The sequence below is a fragment of the Salvelinus alpinus genome, chromosome 14, assembly GCF_045679555.1.
Source record: "Salvelinus alpinus chromosome 14, SLU_Salpinus.1, whole genome shotgun sequence".
Taxonomy (NCBI): domain Eukaryota; kingdom Metazoa; phylum Chordata; class Actinopteri; order Salmoniformes; family Salmonidae; genus Salvelinus; species Salvelinus alpinus.
The window spans coordinates 15,857,613-15,873,979 of NC_092099.1; the positions used below are offsets into that span (position 1 = coordinate 15,857,613).

At 43.3% G+C, this 16,367-nt stretch overlaps 2 protein-coding genes and 1 pseudogene across 2 annotated transcripts; 2 read left to right on the plus strand and 1 right to left on the minus strand.

Moving 5' to 3' along the window:
- The first annotated feature begins 290 nt into the window (after positions 1–290).
- Positions 291–4,466, plus strand: tex30 (testis expressed 30). Its single transcript, XM_071340653.1, has 5 exons — positions 291–415; positions 503–739; positions 905–956; positions 3,648–3,862; positions 4,165–4,466. The coding sequence occupies exons 1-5, from the start codon at positions 398–400 to the stop codon at positions 4,321–4,323; spliced, it is 681 nt and encodes a 226-aa protein (XP_071196754.1). The 5' UTR covers positions 291–397; the 3' UTR covers positions 4,324–4,466.
- A 131-nt stretch (positions 4,467–4,597) lies between these two features.
- nepro (nucleolus and neural progenitor protein) lies at positions 4,598–11,192 on the plus strand. The gene is made up of 9 exons (XM_071340651.1): positions 4,598–4,749; positions 5,022–5,176; positions 8,268–8,356; positions 8,584–8,712; positions 9,200–9,277; positions 9,470–9,822; positions 10,035–10,096; positions 10,220–10,449; positions 10,608–11,192. The coding sequence occupies exons 1-9, from the start codon at positions 4,653–4,655 to the stop codon at positions 10,975–10,977; spliced, it is 1,563 nt and encodes a 520-aa protein (XP_071196752.1). The 5' UTR covers positions 4,598–4,652; the 3' UTR covers positions 10,978–11,192.
- Positions 11,193–11,779: 587 nt separating this feature from the next.
- Positions 11,780–14,946, minus strand: LOC139539222 (uncharacterized; annotated as a pseudogene).
- Between the last annotated feature and the right edge of the window lie 1,421 nt (positions 14,947–16,367).

Consider the following 16,367-nt stretch of genomic DNA (forward strand, 5'->3'; position numbering starts at 1 on the left):
TTGTCACTCCACACATACTGGCTAGTCCATCCAGGACTGACACACATCCATCGCCAGTGTGTGTAGTTGGGAGGGTTATTGCTCATAGTCTGGCTAACTCCTAACTCGAAGTCCTTCTGTCACAGCTCTCCCATGCTGTGAGTCGCACCACTGTCGACCAGGCTATATTGCTCAGGGAGCTAGGAAAAATTACACTTTGTGTATTAAAATCTTAGTATACATTAGACTGTGAGTTTCCAACCATTTATTATAGTCAAATAAATTCTCCCAAATCCTCAATTGTAATTGTGTGGTACCATCGACTCCAGTACACTAGATGGCGTCTTATGAATAGTTTACAATGAAGTTGAGAAGTCATGTGATTAGAATAAGCTGTGCGGGATAAACAAATGAAAGCATGGAAACGATTCAAGAGGTAAAATGTTTGTTCACTATTGATACAAGTATCGGATAGGTTACCTGGTCAAGTTTAAATGACTCACTAACTCGAATTACTTTGCAGGACAGCATGACAATACCTTTTGGGGCAAAACATCTAGTTGCTGTGTTGAGTATCCCGGCCAATGCCAGTGATGTGCAGACTGCTGTTATCCTGACGCACGGGGCTGGTGGGGACATGAACTTCAAGCATTTGGTTTCTCTTGCTCATGCACTTTCATCGAATGGCCTGCTATGTCTTCGCTTCACATGTAAAGGTTTAAACCTGGTTTACAGAGTGAAGGCTTACCATGCCGTTTGGGTAAGAATTATTTTCGAAATACAGATTTGTGCATGTTTCGTTCCATAGACGTGAAGAAAGAATACCAAGTCATAAAAAGCCTTTAGTTGGCTATGAAGATCTACTCTAGTTAATTCACTGAATGCAAGTGTGCCATTTATGAAAATATTCTATTTGATTTTGCAGGAATACTTGAAAAATCTTGAGAAATTCACAATAAGAAACATATTTCTTGGTGGTAAGCAATCAAAACTATTTTATAACCTCAATTAAATCTAATTGGCCTTATGTATTTCCCAGTGATGATGAGCCATGCTTGGGGTTTATGCTTACATAACAAACCAATGCAATTGCATCATTCTGAAAGATCCTTGCTCAATGTTTATCTGCACATAGCTCTCTACTGTATCTCCAACCCCTTGCCCATACAGTGGCCCTCACCGGGGTCCTTATTAGCTTATATACCAATGATTTATAAACTCAGCAAAACAAGAAACGTCCTCTCACTGTCAACTGCGTTTATTTTCAGCAAACTTAACATGCGTAAATATTTGTATGAACATAAGATTCAACAACTAAGACAAACTGAACAAGTTCCACAGACATGTGACTATCAGAAATGGAATAATGTGTCCCTGAACAAAGGGGGGGTCAAAATCAAGTAACAGTCAGTATCTGGTGTGGCCACCAGCTGCATTAAGTACTGCAGTGCATCTCCTACTCATGGACCGGACCAGATTAGCCAGTTCTTGCTGTGAGATGTTACCCCACTCTTCCACCAAGGCACCTGCAAGTTCCCGGACATTTCTGGGGGGAATGGCCCTAGCCCTTACCCTCCGATCCAACTGGTCCCAGATGTGCTTGACAGGATTGACATCCGGGCTCTTCGCTGGCCACGGCAGAACACTGACATTCCTGTCTTGCAGGAAATCACACGCAATCACACACAGAACGACCAGTATGGCTGGTGGCATTGTCATGCTGGAGGGTCGTGTCAGGATGAGCCTGCAGGAAGGGTACCATATGAGGGAGGAGGATGTCTTCCCTGTAACACACAGTGTTGAGATTGCCTGCAATGACAACAAGCTCAGTCTGATGATGCTGTGACACACTGCCCCAGACCATGACAGACCCTCCACCTACAAATTGATCCCGCTCCAGAGTACAGGCCTCGGTGTAACGCTCATTCCTTCGATGATAAACGCAAATCCGACCATCACCCCTGGTGAGACAAAACCGCAACTCGTCAGTGAAGAGCACTTTTTACCAGTCCTGTCTGGTCCAGCGATGGTGGGTTTGTGCCCATAGCTGACGTTGTTGCCGGTGATGTCTGGTGAGGACCTGCCTTACAACAGGCCTACAAGCCCTCAGTCCAGCCTCTCTCAGCCTATTGCGGACAGTCTGAGCACTAATGGAGGGATTGTGCGTTCCTGGTGTAAGTCAGGCTGTTGTTGTTGCCATCCTGTACCTGTCCAGCAGGTGTGATGTTCGGCTGTACCGATCCTGTGCAGGTGTTGTTACACGTGGTCTGCCACTGCGAGGACGATCAGCTGTCCATCCTGTCTCCCTGTAGCGCTGTCGTAGGTGTCTCACAGTACGGACATTGCAATTTATTGCCATGGCCACATCTGCAGTCCTCATGCCTCCTTGCAGCATACCTAAGGCACGTTCACGCAGATGAGAAGGGACCCTGGGCATCTTTCTTTTGGTGTTTTTCAGTCAGTAGAAAGGCCTCTTTAGTGTCCTAAGTTTTCATAACTGTGACCTTAATTGCCTACCGTCTGTAAGCTGTTAGTGTCTTAACGACCGTTCCACAGGTGCATGTTCATAAATTGTTTATGGTTCATTGAGCAAGCATGGGAAACAGTGTTTAAACCCTTTACAATGAAGATCTGTGAAGTTATTTAGATTTTTACGAATTATCTTTGAAAGATAGGGTCCTGAAAAAGGGACATTTCTTTTTTTGCTGAGTTTATATACACTAGATCACTCATTGGCCAATACATAGCATCTGCAATCCAGGTATATATTCATTATTATAAACTGGGTGGTTTGAGACCTGAAATCTGTTTGGCTGAAGGCCATGGTATATTTGAGCAATAAGGCCTGAGGAGGTGTGCTATATGGCCAATTTACCACAGCTAAACACTGTTCTTAGGGACGATGCATCGCAGAGTGCCTGGACACAGCCCTTAGCCGTGGTATATTGGCCATATATTACAATCCCCCGATGTGCCTTATTGCTATTATAAACTGGTTACCAATGTAATTAAAGCTGTAAAAATAAGTTTTGTCATACCCGTGGTATACGGTCTGATATACCATGGCTGTTAGCCAATCAGCATTCAGGGCTCGAACCACCCAGTTTATAAGACCGTATACCACGGGTATGACAAAACATTTAGTCTTACTGCTCTACTTACATTGGTAACCAGTTTAGCAATAAGTTTCCTCAGGGTTTGTGATAAATGACCAATATACCACGGTTAAGGGCTGTGTCCAGGCACTCTGCGTTGTGCTTAAGAACAGCTCTTAGCCGTGGTATATTGGCTATATCACACCTCGGGCCTTATTGCTTAATTGTTCTATACCCGCAGTCATAAATCACGGCCATTTCTAAAATGTATCTTACTAAAATTGTATTTTAAACCTAACCTTAACCACACTGCTAACCTTATGCCTAACTGTATATTTATATTGTATATTTATTTTCCAAAAAGCACTTTTTTTGTAGCCGATTTTGACTTTGTGGCTGTGGAAGCTACTGAAAACCCCTCACCAGGGACATATTCTGACTATTGGTGGTTACTGGGGCCATGAGTATTGAGCATTGTTAATTGATCCATAAACTAGTTCTTCTTAAGCAATCACTTCCAAGACAGATAAAATATTCACTGTGTACTTACTCACTGTGTACCCTCCACTTCAGGCCGTTCTATGGGGTCTCGTGCTGCCTCTGCCCTGGCCAGGCAGCTCAGTGGTGGGTCAGAGGATGCATTGCAGGGACTGGTCTGTCTGTCCTTTCCCCTACACCCTCCAGGACTGACACACACCCATCGACAGCGGAGTGAGGACCTCAGGGCGCTGCCCAAGAAGGTGCCTGTACTGTTTCTGTCTGGTACTGCAGACAACATGTGTGAGAAGGTGAGAATGGTGATGGGTGTCTTTTGGTCAATGCATAAACATCAGCAGATCGGAGGAATGTGATCATTCACAGAAACCATTAAAGTTTGCACATGCACATGTCTATTTTTGATGATGCATGTGTTTCACTTCAAACTGATTACACAAACTGATTCTCCCTTGTAATGAAACTGTTCACGTTTGCACATGCATCTCGCTTTTGATTGTGTATGTTATTTTATTATTTCAAACTGATGGGCTGGAAGAAACATTATTTTCTGGTCCCAATTTTGTTTTGCACGGATGATTTTTCCTTTGTCCAGATCCTTCTAGATGATGTGTTAAAGGAGATGAAGTCTCCAGTGACTGTTCACTGGATTGAAGGAGGTAGCCATGGGCTTACAGTGAAGGGAAGGGCTGAGGAGTCTGTGCTGGATGAAGTCAACTCGCATGTCGTGTCGTGGATTTTGGAACATACTTGAACCTTCCTGACTCTTTCAATGTTCAAGTAGTTTTTTTTTTAGCTCCACACATTCTGTATAATTTTGTCATTTGGTTTGATGAATTCATGTGTTTATGTTGGTGTATTTATGATGTGGATTAAATCTATACTTTTGTAATACCAGAGATAGTATTTCGTTTATTTTGGTTAAGGTATTTACATAGATTGGCAATAAATAATAGCCTGCTGGTTTCTTCTCTTAATAAACAGCGTGTGCCGAGGTGCAATTGTACCTTTAAAGCCTGGCGATGACGTTAATATTTCCTTGATTCTAATTGGGTAGCTTTCACTTCCTTGGTTTGAGATGAAATGGACGTGAGCATGGCTGAAGAACCGTGGAATAAAGTAAACATTCCCTTTCCAAGTGCGGTTTCAACTGTCCATATACCATTCGGCCTCTCAACAGGTATGTAGTTTATCACATTTCTGCATAAACTTTTTGGAGCGTCCTTTCGCTGTGTAATAATAGCCACATTAGCTCACGGAAACTAGCCCCGCTGCAGACTACAGCAAGCTACGGTACACACGTGGGGAGTGTTCTGACTGATGCCAGAGAAAATTGCTCTTGCTCTGTACAAGTTAGGCTAACTAGATGAACGTTATTTACATCACAATTGTGCGGTGTTTTTTTTACTGCTTATTTCATGCGTGTGCTGTGTATTGTATCATTGTATCTAGGTACATACATAAAACGTGTCCTGGAGGAAAATGAGAAAGTGCTCAAGTTGCTTGGCAGTCAAGTCCTGCAGACTGAGATCCGTGTCCTGTACGAGCTTCTCTATGTTCTCAATAACAGCCTCAGGCAACACAAGACTTTCAGGATTCTCAAACAGGTGAGGATCAAGAAAAAGGCCTGCATTACCTGACCATTTGCTGTTATTTTTACCAACTAAGTAACTACGTTGTAGCCTATTATGATTATAGTTATTAACAATATTACCTATTCAGACCATTATTACTAGGCTACTGTTCCAGCTGATAGGCTTTATTAGGTAACATTATGTAATGTTAAGCATAGCACATAGAATTTTCAATGAGATCAGATTTGAAATAGACAAGATTGTGGTGTGCACATTGTTGGATTACTTCAGGGTGAAAAAATATATTTAATAATGGAGCATTTTCTAAATTCAATCAAACCCCCTGCAACTAAACGTGGACGTTTAGACTTGTGTTGACTTCCACGTTGGGAATTGAGTATCACCAATTGAAGAGTAACTTCCATGAAAACCATATTTGAGTTTTTGATTTGAGTTACAGTGAAACAAGTAAATTCTGGTTTTATAACAGTTTGTTGCAGAAGTGATATATTTTGGTCTTTTAGTAGTAAAATCTAGCCTTTTTTTAACCTGGCGGTTCAGCTCTACCATTGAAATAGTGATGTATAGGCCTCGATGTCATCTCGAGGGAGGGGTTCGATATGAAATACACTCTCTTCTAGATGTGCTGAGTGGTACCACCTCAAGGGAGGGGTTCAGTATGAAATACACTCTCTTCTAGATGTGCTGGGTGGTACCACCTCAAGGGAGGGGTTCAGTATGAAATACACTCTCTTCTAGATGTGCTGGGTGGTACCACCTCAAGGGAGGGGTTCAGTATGAAATACACTCTCTTCTAGATGTGCTGGGTGGTACCACCTCAAGGGAGGGGTTCAGTATGAAATACACTCTCTTCTAGATGTGCTGAGTGGTACCACCTCAAGGGAGGGGTTCAGTATGAAATACACTCTCTTCTAGATGTGCTGAGTGGTACCACCTCAAGGGAGGGGTTCAGTATGAAATACACTCTCTTCTAGATGTGCTGGGTGGTACCACCTCAAGGGAGGGGTTCGATATGAAACGCACTCTCTTCTAGATGTGCTGGGTGGTACCACCTCAAGGGAGGGGTTCGATATGAAATACACTCTCTTCTAGATGTGCTGGGTGGTACCACCTCAAGGGAGGGGTTCAGTATGAAATACACTCTCTTCTAGATGTGCTGGGTGGTACCACCTCAAGGGAGGGGTTCGATATGAAATACACTCTCTTCTAGATGTGCTGGGTGGTACCACCTCAAGGGAGGGGTTCGATATGAAATACACTCTCTTCTAGATGTGCTGGGTGGTACCACCTCAAGGGAGGGGTTCAGTATGAAATACACTCTCTTCTAGATGTGCTGGGTGGTACCACCTCAAGGGAGGGGTTCAGTATGAAATACACTCTCTTCTAGATGTGCTGGGTGGTACCACCTCAAGGGAGGGGTTCAGTATGAAATACACTCTCTTCTAGATGTGCTGAGTGGTACCACCTCAAGGGAGGGGTTCAGTATGAAATACACTCTCTTCTAGATGTGCTGGGTGGTACCACCTCAAGGGAGGGGTTCGATATGAAATACACTCTCTTCTAGATGTGCTGGGTGGTACCACCTCAAGGGAGGGGTTCAGTATGAAATACACTCTCTTCTAGATGTGCTGAGTGGTACCACCTCAAGGGAGGGGTTCGATATGAAATACACTCTCTTCTAGATGTGCTGGGTGGTACCACCTCAAGGGAGGGGTTCAGTATGAAATACACTCTCTTCTAGATGTGCTGAGTGGTACCACCTCGAGGCTAGCTATAAAAGCTGGTGACAGCACGCCTTATTTGACAATGGTCTTGACTAGACTACTGGCATTACACAGACTTAAAAAGGCAGTAAGGCACATTTCCGCATCTGACCAAATTTAACGTTTTTGCTTATCGTTTCATACACATCTATATTGCTTTTAAGAAGAAAGAAAACGTGTAGGCAATGTGGATTATACCTTTTATATTTGTAGCTCTATCCATTGTAACTAGTAGATGTCAACTTGTATTTCTTTTCCTTCAACCGTTATGACTGATTGGTGGCGCGGTCTGCTAAAACAGTTGGCTCATAGTTCAATTGTTGTAAGTTCTAATCCCACATGGGGCATATAAATCCTTTATTTACAATATTCATACCGTGCCCACACACTTCTAATTCTGAGAAGTGAAAGCATAGGCCTTCGCTCTGGTAGTAGTTGCTACCAGCCCTCACAGTCTCAGGTCAGAATTAAACATCCATGTTTCTCAAACAGCAAATTTCAAAGTCTTTTAAGGTTAAATTTAGGCATTAACTCCAAATTCTCAAGGTTAGGCATTAAGGTAAATGTTAAGGTTTGGGATAGGCTTAAAACAAGAATATCAAAATCAACGTTATGTTGCTGGATTTGAACTTGCACCCTTTGGAATCGGTGGCAGATGCTTACACCCATCCACCATCCCCGTACACAACACCCTAGCAAAACCGAAACCTCAGTGTTGTCCCTAGTGGCTGGTTTCCACTTCATCTCCTGATGTCCTCAGACATGGATGGACTTTGAATACTGCCTTGTATCACGAGTACCAAAGACATCTTAAATCAGTTTTGTTTGATATTTTTCTGCCATGCGTAATATGCGGTGCACTATGTAACGTATTAGGCACAATGTTTATTAAACACACCTCCATGCTGTGTAAGGGCTATTTGACCAAGAAGAAGAGTGATGGATTGCTGCTTCAGATGACCTGGCCTCCACAATCACCCGACCTCAACCCAATTGAGATGGTTTGGGATGTGTTGGACCGCAGAGTGAAGGAAAAGCAGCCAACAAGTGCTCAGCATATGTGGGAACTCCTTCAAGACTGTTGGAAAAGCATTCCAGGTGAAGCTGGTTGAGAGAATGCCAAGAGTGTGCAAAGCTGTCATCAAGGCAAAGGGTGGCTACTTTGAAGAATCTCAAATCTAAAATATATTCTGATTTGTTTACACTTTTTTTGGTTACTACATGATTCAATATGTGTTATTTCATAGTATAATGGGCATGGCAACCCTACCCCCAGGGCAAAATGAGTTTGACACCCCTGATGTAGAGGGTTATTGACTGAGTTTTGAAAACCCCTGCAGGTTGAGCAATGCATAAACCGGTTGAAGGAAATGAAGCTGGATGCTGCTCTTCTGGACCTGAAGGAGCTATGTCCAAAGAAAGTGCAAAGGTACTAACTAGCTAGAATTCCTCTGCATTTAGCTATTAGCAAATTGTTTTGTGCCAGGGAATTTACATGCCCTTGTTGCACTACTTAGCTGCATCTAATCACGCAGACACAGCACACTATCGGGCATCAAGATCCATATAACTTGTTTTTGGGTCTATGTTTATTTGATAGTCTACGGTGTATTGGCTAACTGTGTCATCTTGATGTGTGTATATCTGTGTTTGCAGCCAGCTGGCTATGGAGACAGGTCAGTGTGATGTCCCCAGTCAGCCCATGCTGGAATGGCTTGGTCTCAAGGTGTTGGGAGCTGCCAGACTGATGACATGTCTGCTCAATCATTGCACCAGAGCCTTCATGTATCCTTCTCTCTCTCCTCTGGGAGACTTCAGCTGTTATCTGTCTGTGTCCTTGTTTTTTTTACCTCTCTTTTTTGCCTAAGTGTCTTTTTTCCTTTTTTTTGAAAGGCGCTCTAAATCCAGTGTATGATTATTACTATATAAATGACTGCTGGCGTTCCAGGTCATCTTTTTTGCAGTTGCGTATTGTTAGTCTCTCAACGCCTGGAGAAGTGTTTAACTTGTCAGGAACCACAGTAATACCTACTCAGCCATCAACATGTCTTAAGGCATCTTGAGACATATCCAGAGATGACTTAAGACCAATATGAATGAAGACGTCTCGAGACAAAAGTGATGACGGGGTATGTAACATGACAATCTTCTGTAATGTGCAGCATGACTGCAACAACAAAAAAAGACCACCTGGAACGCAACAATGTTCTCAGTGTAGACATGCATACATGAGCATGGTGTGTATGATTGCCTTGACCAATCTCCTCTCCAGACTAGCGGGGAAGCACCTCCAATCAAAGGAATTCATTATGTTGAACGTGGTGCTCACCAGCATGCTTAGCCGACTGTGGTGAGTCCTATGGCTCTTTCAGGGTCATGTCTGATGTACTGCTTTTCACTCAAACCTGTCCCTTCTTACTAGCGCTGACTTACTATGACTTTGATATGTGGTTGTCTCATCTAGCTATCTTAAGACAAATGTAAGTGACTCTGTAAGTGGAAGTGACTCTGGTTAGGGGTGCTGTATCTTTCTGCTCCTTAGGGTGTTTTTCCGGGGCATCCTGGGTAGCCTGGCCCCTCTCTATCAGCACCTCCTGGAGCTCCTGAAGGAGGTGTCCCAGGCTCAGGCTATGGCCTTCCTCATAGACTTCACCCTGCCTGCAGGGATGGCAGAGTTCCTCGGGCCCTCTGACTCTTCCTTATTGAAGATGCAGCATTCCCGGGCTCCTAAGGGCCTTGGAGGGATAGGAGCCTCCAGTTCCTCTGTGCTCAACAGACTGTTCAGAGAGGAGGGAGAGGAGAGTAGGAAGCATGCTCTGGGTGGTCCCTCCAATAGGAAGAGCAGCAAAGTGGATCTGGGAACTGCAGTCTTACTCCAGAGAACTGGTGATACAGGTTAGTGTCATCGGCCTCTGCATTCTTTGCTTTTTGGGGTTTCAGGCTGGGTATTTATAAAGGACTTTGTGACAGCTGCTGATGTAAAAAGGACTTTATAAAATACATTTGATAGATTGATCTATTTTTTTTGTAGCTCTCCTGGCATAGCCTATGTTCTGTTGTCTACATTTGAACATATAATATAACAGTCATATCATTTCTTATAACAGGTGCCATCTCTGGATTTGATATGAAGCACTTGCTGAAACGAACCCATGGTGGTATCACAGAGGTATGTGTGGTTGTTTTTATGTCAGAATATTATACAGATTACACCTTTTAGTCCACTACTTTTCATTTGAGTTAGTTATTTGATGAGTGTTACTTATACTAGATTGTCATTTGAACTCTGCAGGTGTCAACAGAACAAGAGCAGCCTTCATTACTGGATGCTGCTGTGATTGGTCAGAAGAGGACGTTTCTGAAGCAACTGAAAACAGCCACCACTTTCAGCAACATGGCCACCCACCTGGAGGAAGTGATGCGATGGTGTGAATGCAGGAAGCTGCGTCAGGAGAAGGGGCGTCTGACGTTCCTGAACCTGAAGTGCCAGAGGATGAAACGCCTGGAGTCAGAGGGCTGCAGGTACAGGGACTCTGTTTTAACTGGGCTTTTAATAATATGGTCTATCGCATCTATCAGACTATCACAATGGGACATCTTTGCACACCGTGTCCAAACTAAAACTTCCAGTCATATTAATGATGGGGAACCTATGTGTTGTTTGTTCTTGGTCTCCCCAGTGTACAAGGGAAACTAACGCGCTACAAACGGGAGGTTTGCTGGGCCCTGTCACTCAGAGGGGCGGTACCCAGGACCTGTCAGTCGCTGAAGACACTGTGGAGGAGGGCTCACCCTAAAATTTGCTTTCAGCCATTCAGGACTGCATTTGAACCAATCACAAGTGCATTCTGTGTCAACAGAAAACGGTCACTAAGACAAAAGAGAAACAGGAGTATTTTACCAGGCACACCGGGGGATGTGGCCACGATGACTGATGACCAGTCCCTTAGCAATGAGCTTAGCAACCAAAGTAGAGACACTCCAGCTCAGAAACCCTTGGATCTGAACGAGACTAACATTGATGACATTTTTGCCTTCATAGGTTTCTAAGACTCCAAAACCCTGGCCTATGGGATAAAAGGGGTTCTCAAGCTTTCCACACAAGGTTTTCTTGGTTGCATGTGTTTCATCTCTGACATCAAGTTACAATTTTTGCACTGATGTTTTCTAGACCTACATCAGTCGCTTGCCTTAAGTTTTTCTTAAAGTAGCCTATTATTAAAATGTTTTAGAAACGTGGTATTAAACCTATGCAAACCCATACAGTCTGTGTGCAGTATTCACTTTTTTATCAAATTATATTTGGCATTTACAGGAAAACTGCTAATACATTACCTACAAATAAATGTAAACTTTTCTTTAAGACAAATCATAAACAGAAAATGGCAGGTTTCCAATATTTCAGCTAGATTCCCTTTTTTCAAGGGCATAAATAATACATTAAAACTGGGTTCCTTCCGATTCACATATATTGCCTAGAATTCACCCGATTGGATGGAAAGGGGGTGTGATAAACCATATACTCTACAGGCCAAAATGCAAGGTAAACAATCAGCAGGGATACCTAGTCAGTTATTCAACTGAAATGTGCCCTCCGCAGTTAACCCAACCACTGAATCAGGGAGGTGCGCGGGGCTGCCTTATTCGACATCATCGGCACCCAGGGAGCAGTTGTTGGGGGTAGAACGGCAGATTTTTCCACCTTGCCTGCTCAGGGATTTGAACCAGCGCACTTTTGGTAACTGGCCCAATGCTCTTAACACCTGCCTCAATTAGAAACCTCCGTACAAACCTCTCTTGATTTATGTTGAAATGAAAATAACTGCTTCATTGTATGAACATTAATGTATTGTCACTCACAGCAGATGGACAGGTTGTTCTCAACTTGATATACTGTCAAACAGAAAGGGATCAAAACCACAGAGTTCTGAGAGCCTATTTCAGTTGCTCTTAGCAACAATGATGCATATGTGTATTGGAAAAACTGGTTAAAAGTCCTCAATATATCTGCCAACCTTATATCAGCATTAACACAAGGTCCTACATTAACCTCTGCACAGAATGCCTGGTGCTGATGGGGGTCCTGGTGCCAGTCCAGGTAGGTCCTGGTCTTCACCAGGCCAGCCAGCCTGTGGTGGGCAGACAGGCTGGTGATTTTCTCCAGGAAGATCAGGAGAAGGATGTCCCTTTGCTCCACCTGAATCTCCAGGGAACACCAGTTACTGCGCAGGTAGTGGCGACTGACCAGGCAGAGGGTGTGGTGGCTCCGGTAGAGGCTCTGTGATGTTCTCCACAATGTCCTTCCCCATCTGGAAGTCTACAGTCGTGGCCAAAAGTTTTGAGAATGACACAAATATTAATTTCCACAAAGTTTGCTGCTTCAGTGTCTTGATATTTTTGTCAGATGTTACTATGGAATACTGAAGTATAATTACAAGCATTTCATAAGTGTCAAAGGCTTTTATTGACAATTACATGAAGTTGATGCAAAGAGTCAATATTTGCAGTGTTGACCCTTCTTTTTCAAGACCTCTGCAATCTGCCCTGGCATGCTGTCAATTAACTTCTGGGCCACATCCTGACTGATGGCAGCCCATTCTTGCATAATCAATACTTGGAGTTTGTCAGAATTTGTAGATTCTTGTTTGTCCACCCGCCTCTTGAGGATTGGCCACAAGTTCTCAATGGGATTAAGGTCTGGGGAGTTTCCTGGCCATGGACCCAAAATATCGATGTTTTGTTCCCCGAGCCACTTAGTTATCACTTTTGCCTTATGGCAAGGTGCTCCATCATGCTAGAAAAGGCATTGTTAGTCAATAAACTGTTCCTGGATGGTTGGGAGAAGTTGCTCTCGGAGGATGTGTTCGTACCATTCTTTATTCATGGCTGTGTTCTTAGGCACAATTGTGAGTGAGCCCACTCCCTTGGCTGAGAAGCAACCCCACACATGAATGGTCTCATGGTCTCATACTGTTGACATGACACAGGACTGATGGTAGCGCTCACCTTGTCTTCTCCGGACAAGCTTTTTTCCGGATTCCCCAAACAATCGGAAAGAGGATTCATCAGAGAAAATGACTTTACTCCAGTCCTCAGCAGTCCAATCCCTGTACCTTTTGCAGAATATCAGTCTGTCCCTGATGTTTTTCCTGGAGAGAAGTGGCTTCTTTGCTGCCCTTCTTGACACCAGGCCATCCTCCAAAGGTCTTCGCCTCACTGTGCGTGCAGATGCACTCACACCTGCCTGCTGCCATTCCTGAGCAAGCTCTGTACTGGTGGTGCCCCGATCCCGCAGCTGAATCAACTTTAGGAGACGGTCCTGGCGCTTGCTGGACTTTCTTGGGTGCCCTGAAGCCTTCTTCACAACAATTGAACCGCTCTCCTTGAAGTTCTTGATGATCCGATAAATGGTTGATTTAGGTGCAATCTTACTGGCAGCAATATCCTTGCCTGTGAAGCCCTTTTTGTGCAAAGCAATGATGACGGCACGTGTTTCCTTGCAGTTAATAATGATTGACAGAGGAAGAACAATGATTCCAAGCACCACCCTCCTTTTGAAGCTTCCAGTCTGTTATTCGAACTCAATCAGCATGTCAGAGTGATCTCCAGCCTTGTCCTCGTCAACACTCATACCTGTGTTAACGAGAGAATCACTGACATGATGTCAGCTGGTCCTTTTGTGGCAGGGCTGAAATGCAGTGGAAATGATTTTTTGGGATTCAGTTCATTTGCATGGCAAAGAGGGACTTTGCAATTAATTGCAATTCATCTGATCACTTCATAACATTCTGGAGTATATGCAAATTGCCATCATACAAACTGAGGCAGCAGACTTTGTGAAAATTAATATTTGTGTCATTCTCAAAACTTTTGGCCACGACTGTACTGTGTAGACAGAAGCACAGGGAAGGAGGACCCCTTTGTTCCAGGTTGGGCAGAAGCTCCTCCACCACCTAGTGCTCGTCCTTCCCGCTGTAGGAGACAAATGCGTCATAGTGGTAGTGCCCACTGGTGTTGGATAGCATGGCCAACAGCCAGCGGTGATGTGGTAGAAGGGGAGGAGCTAGAGGCCAGCCAGGTTATGGATGAAAACCACCAGCATGAAGAACAGGACTCCCAGGGTAGTCGCAGCAACACAAAGCCCACCTCTGTTGTGCAGTTGGCTTCTGTGTACTTGACAAAGTTAGGTTTGTCTAACAAGCATATCAAGTCTTCCAAAGCTTAATTATGATCATGATTTAAGCATGATCACTTCAACCTGCCTGTACCCCTTTGCCCGAGCAATGAGCCAAGCATTGTCACAACTGCAAAACATTTGTAGTGTATTAAATGAAGGCTAGAGAGAGGTTCAGTAAAGCTAGAATATATTATAAATGTTCTCGATATGCAAATACGATGTTTTCAAAGATATAAAGTATTTTGTTAAACTTCCCTCGAGTCAATCCTGCAGTTTGAAAGTTTCAGAACATTCAGTTTGGTCAGGTTGTGAAAAATGTAGGCAGTACGCTGTATTGAAAGATCTATCTGTATTTAGTCAGTTTTTAGGGGAATCAGCTGCTTGATGTTAAATCAACCACTTTTAGCTGAAAGCTTAGACCTGTACTCAAGTGTTTCCAATGATCTGAAGTACTTTCCCATGAATTCAGATCCACAAAGGAATTCTTCAGCGTTAAGGATAAATGACAGACTCAAAGAAAGGTCTGTCACAGTCCTCAAATGACACGGTCTGGCCTTTGAGCTGGAGACTCAGATTGTGTTTGGACGTGACATTACTGCCAATTATCAACTGCATTGGCCTCATACCCGAACTAATGTACAGATGAGTCCGCTGCCTCAGAATGTCGCCAAATATGAGTGTCAGATTCAGCTTGAACACAGGTTCTGTAGGTGGAAAGTTCAAGTCCCCCAGAGACACATGAGGTGTGTGAAAGACATTGCCTCAATAGTGTGAATCAGTGGATTGTCCCTCAGGTCTAACCATGCCAAACTATGTAAACCAGTAAACATGTTTGCATGCATCTGTCCATCTTATTTTGTGTAATGTCTAAGAGCTCCAGATTTGTCATATGTGCTGAGAGGAGGACATTGTACCGTCTAGCCATACTCCCAAGTACTTGTATGAGGTGACTACCTCAAGCTCTAAACCCTCAGAGGTAGTAATCACACCTGTGGGGAGAGGGGCATTCTTCTTACCAAACCACATGACCTTTGTTTTGGAGTTGTTCAGAACAAGGTTAAGGGTAGAGAAAGCTTGTTGGACACTTTGATGTAGAGCATTTAACATAAAATCCGGGGAGGGGCCAGCTGAGTATACGACTGTATCATCTGCATATAAATGGATGAGCGAGCTTCCTACTGCCTGAGCTATGTTGTTGATGTAGATTAAGAGTGTGGGGCCTAGGATTGAGCCTTGGGTTATTCCCTTGGTGACAGGCAGTGGCTGAGACAGCAGATTTTCTGACTTTATGCACTGCACTTTTTGAGAGAGGTAGTTAGCAAACCAGGCCAAAGACCCCTCAGAGACACCAATACTCCTTAGCCGGCCCACATGAATGGAATTGTCTACCGTATCAAAAGCTTTGGCCAAGTCAATAACAAATAACAATAGAGGCACAATATTGCTTATAATCAAGGGAAATGGTGACATCATTGAAGACCTTTAAGGTTGCAGTGACACATCCATAACCTGAGCGGAAACCAGATGTTTTCCATGGCATACCTCAGTTACAAAGTGTTTCCATTACTGAACCCTGTGTAGATGATTTGTCCGAGATACTATGCAGAGTAATGAATATAAAGTCACTTACAGAGCTATATGTAGAGGCACCAGCGATACAATCGCTAAACCAATCAAACTGTTCGATCTTAAAACACCAACGAAAGCATGACCTCTGTTTTGAATAACCTAACAATCATTAAGTTATCATTGAGTTATCAAATAACACATATAGAAGAAGGTGCACTGTCTTGTCTCCAGAACCTGACAACTTTTGAACTAGGGCTCAGCCAGGAAATACTATTGCGCCTTCCCCTATCTGGCACTAAGAAAATACAGTCCTTGAGTTTATCTAGTAATGAAATAGATTCTGAGAATATCTGTAATATAGTGTTTTTGCTTTCAATCAAGGAAATCAGTTTGGAATATACCACTATAAGCAGCTTCTCAATGTCCAGTGTTGAATCATGCATTGGGCTGAAATATTTGCATTTAAAAGGTAAATCCTACTTCACATATTAAATGGAATTTTATTTCCAGTCTCAAAAACCTTAATAAATTAGAGATAAATGGCCAGACACAAAATAGACCCGATCTCTGCTTTTTCCCAAAACAACCAATTACATGGATAACACAACTTTTATTGGGAAATTATCTAGAAATGCTTTTTGCAAAACAGTTCAGCTGTTTTGAGAAGCTGCAGAATCGGGTTTTATCACTGAAT

Coding starts and splice junctions, on each gene's coding strand:
- tex30 (XM_071340653.1), top strand. Junction 957..3,647: donor AAGAAACATATTTCTTGGTG/GTAAGCAATCAA, acceptor CCTCCACTTCAG/GCCGTTCTATGGGGTCTCGT. Junction 3,863..4,164: donor CAGACAACATGTGTGAGAAG/GTGAGAATGGTG, acceptor TCCTTTGTCCAG/ATCCTTCTAGATGATGTGTT.
- nepro (XM_071340651.1), top strand. CDS start 4,653: ATGGACGTGAGCATGGCTGAAGAACCGTGGAATAAAGTAAACATTCCC. Junction 8,713..9,199: donor CATTGCACCAGAGCCTTCAT/GTATCCTTCTCT, acceptor TCTCCTCTCCAG/ACTAGCGGGGAAGCACCTCC. Junction 10,097..10,219: donor CCCATGGTGGTATCACAGAG/GTATGTGTGGTT, acceptor TGAACTCTGCAG/GTGTCAACAGAACAAGAGCA.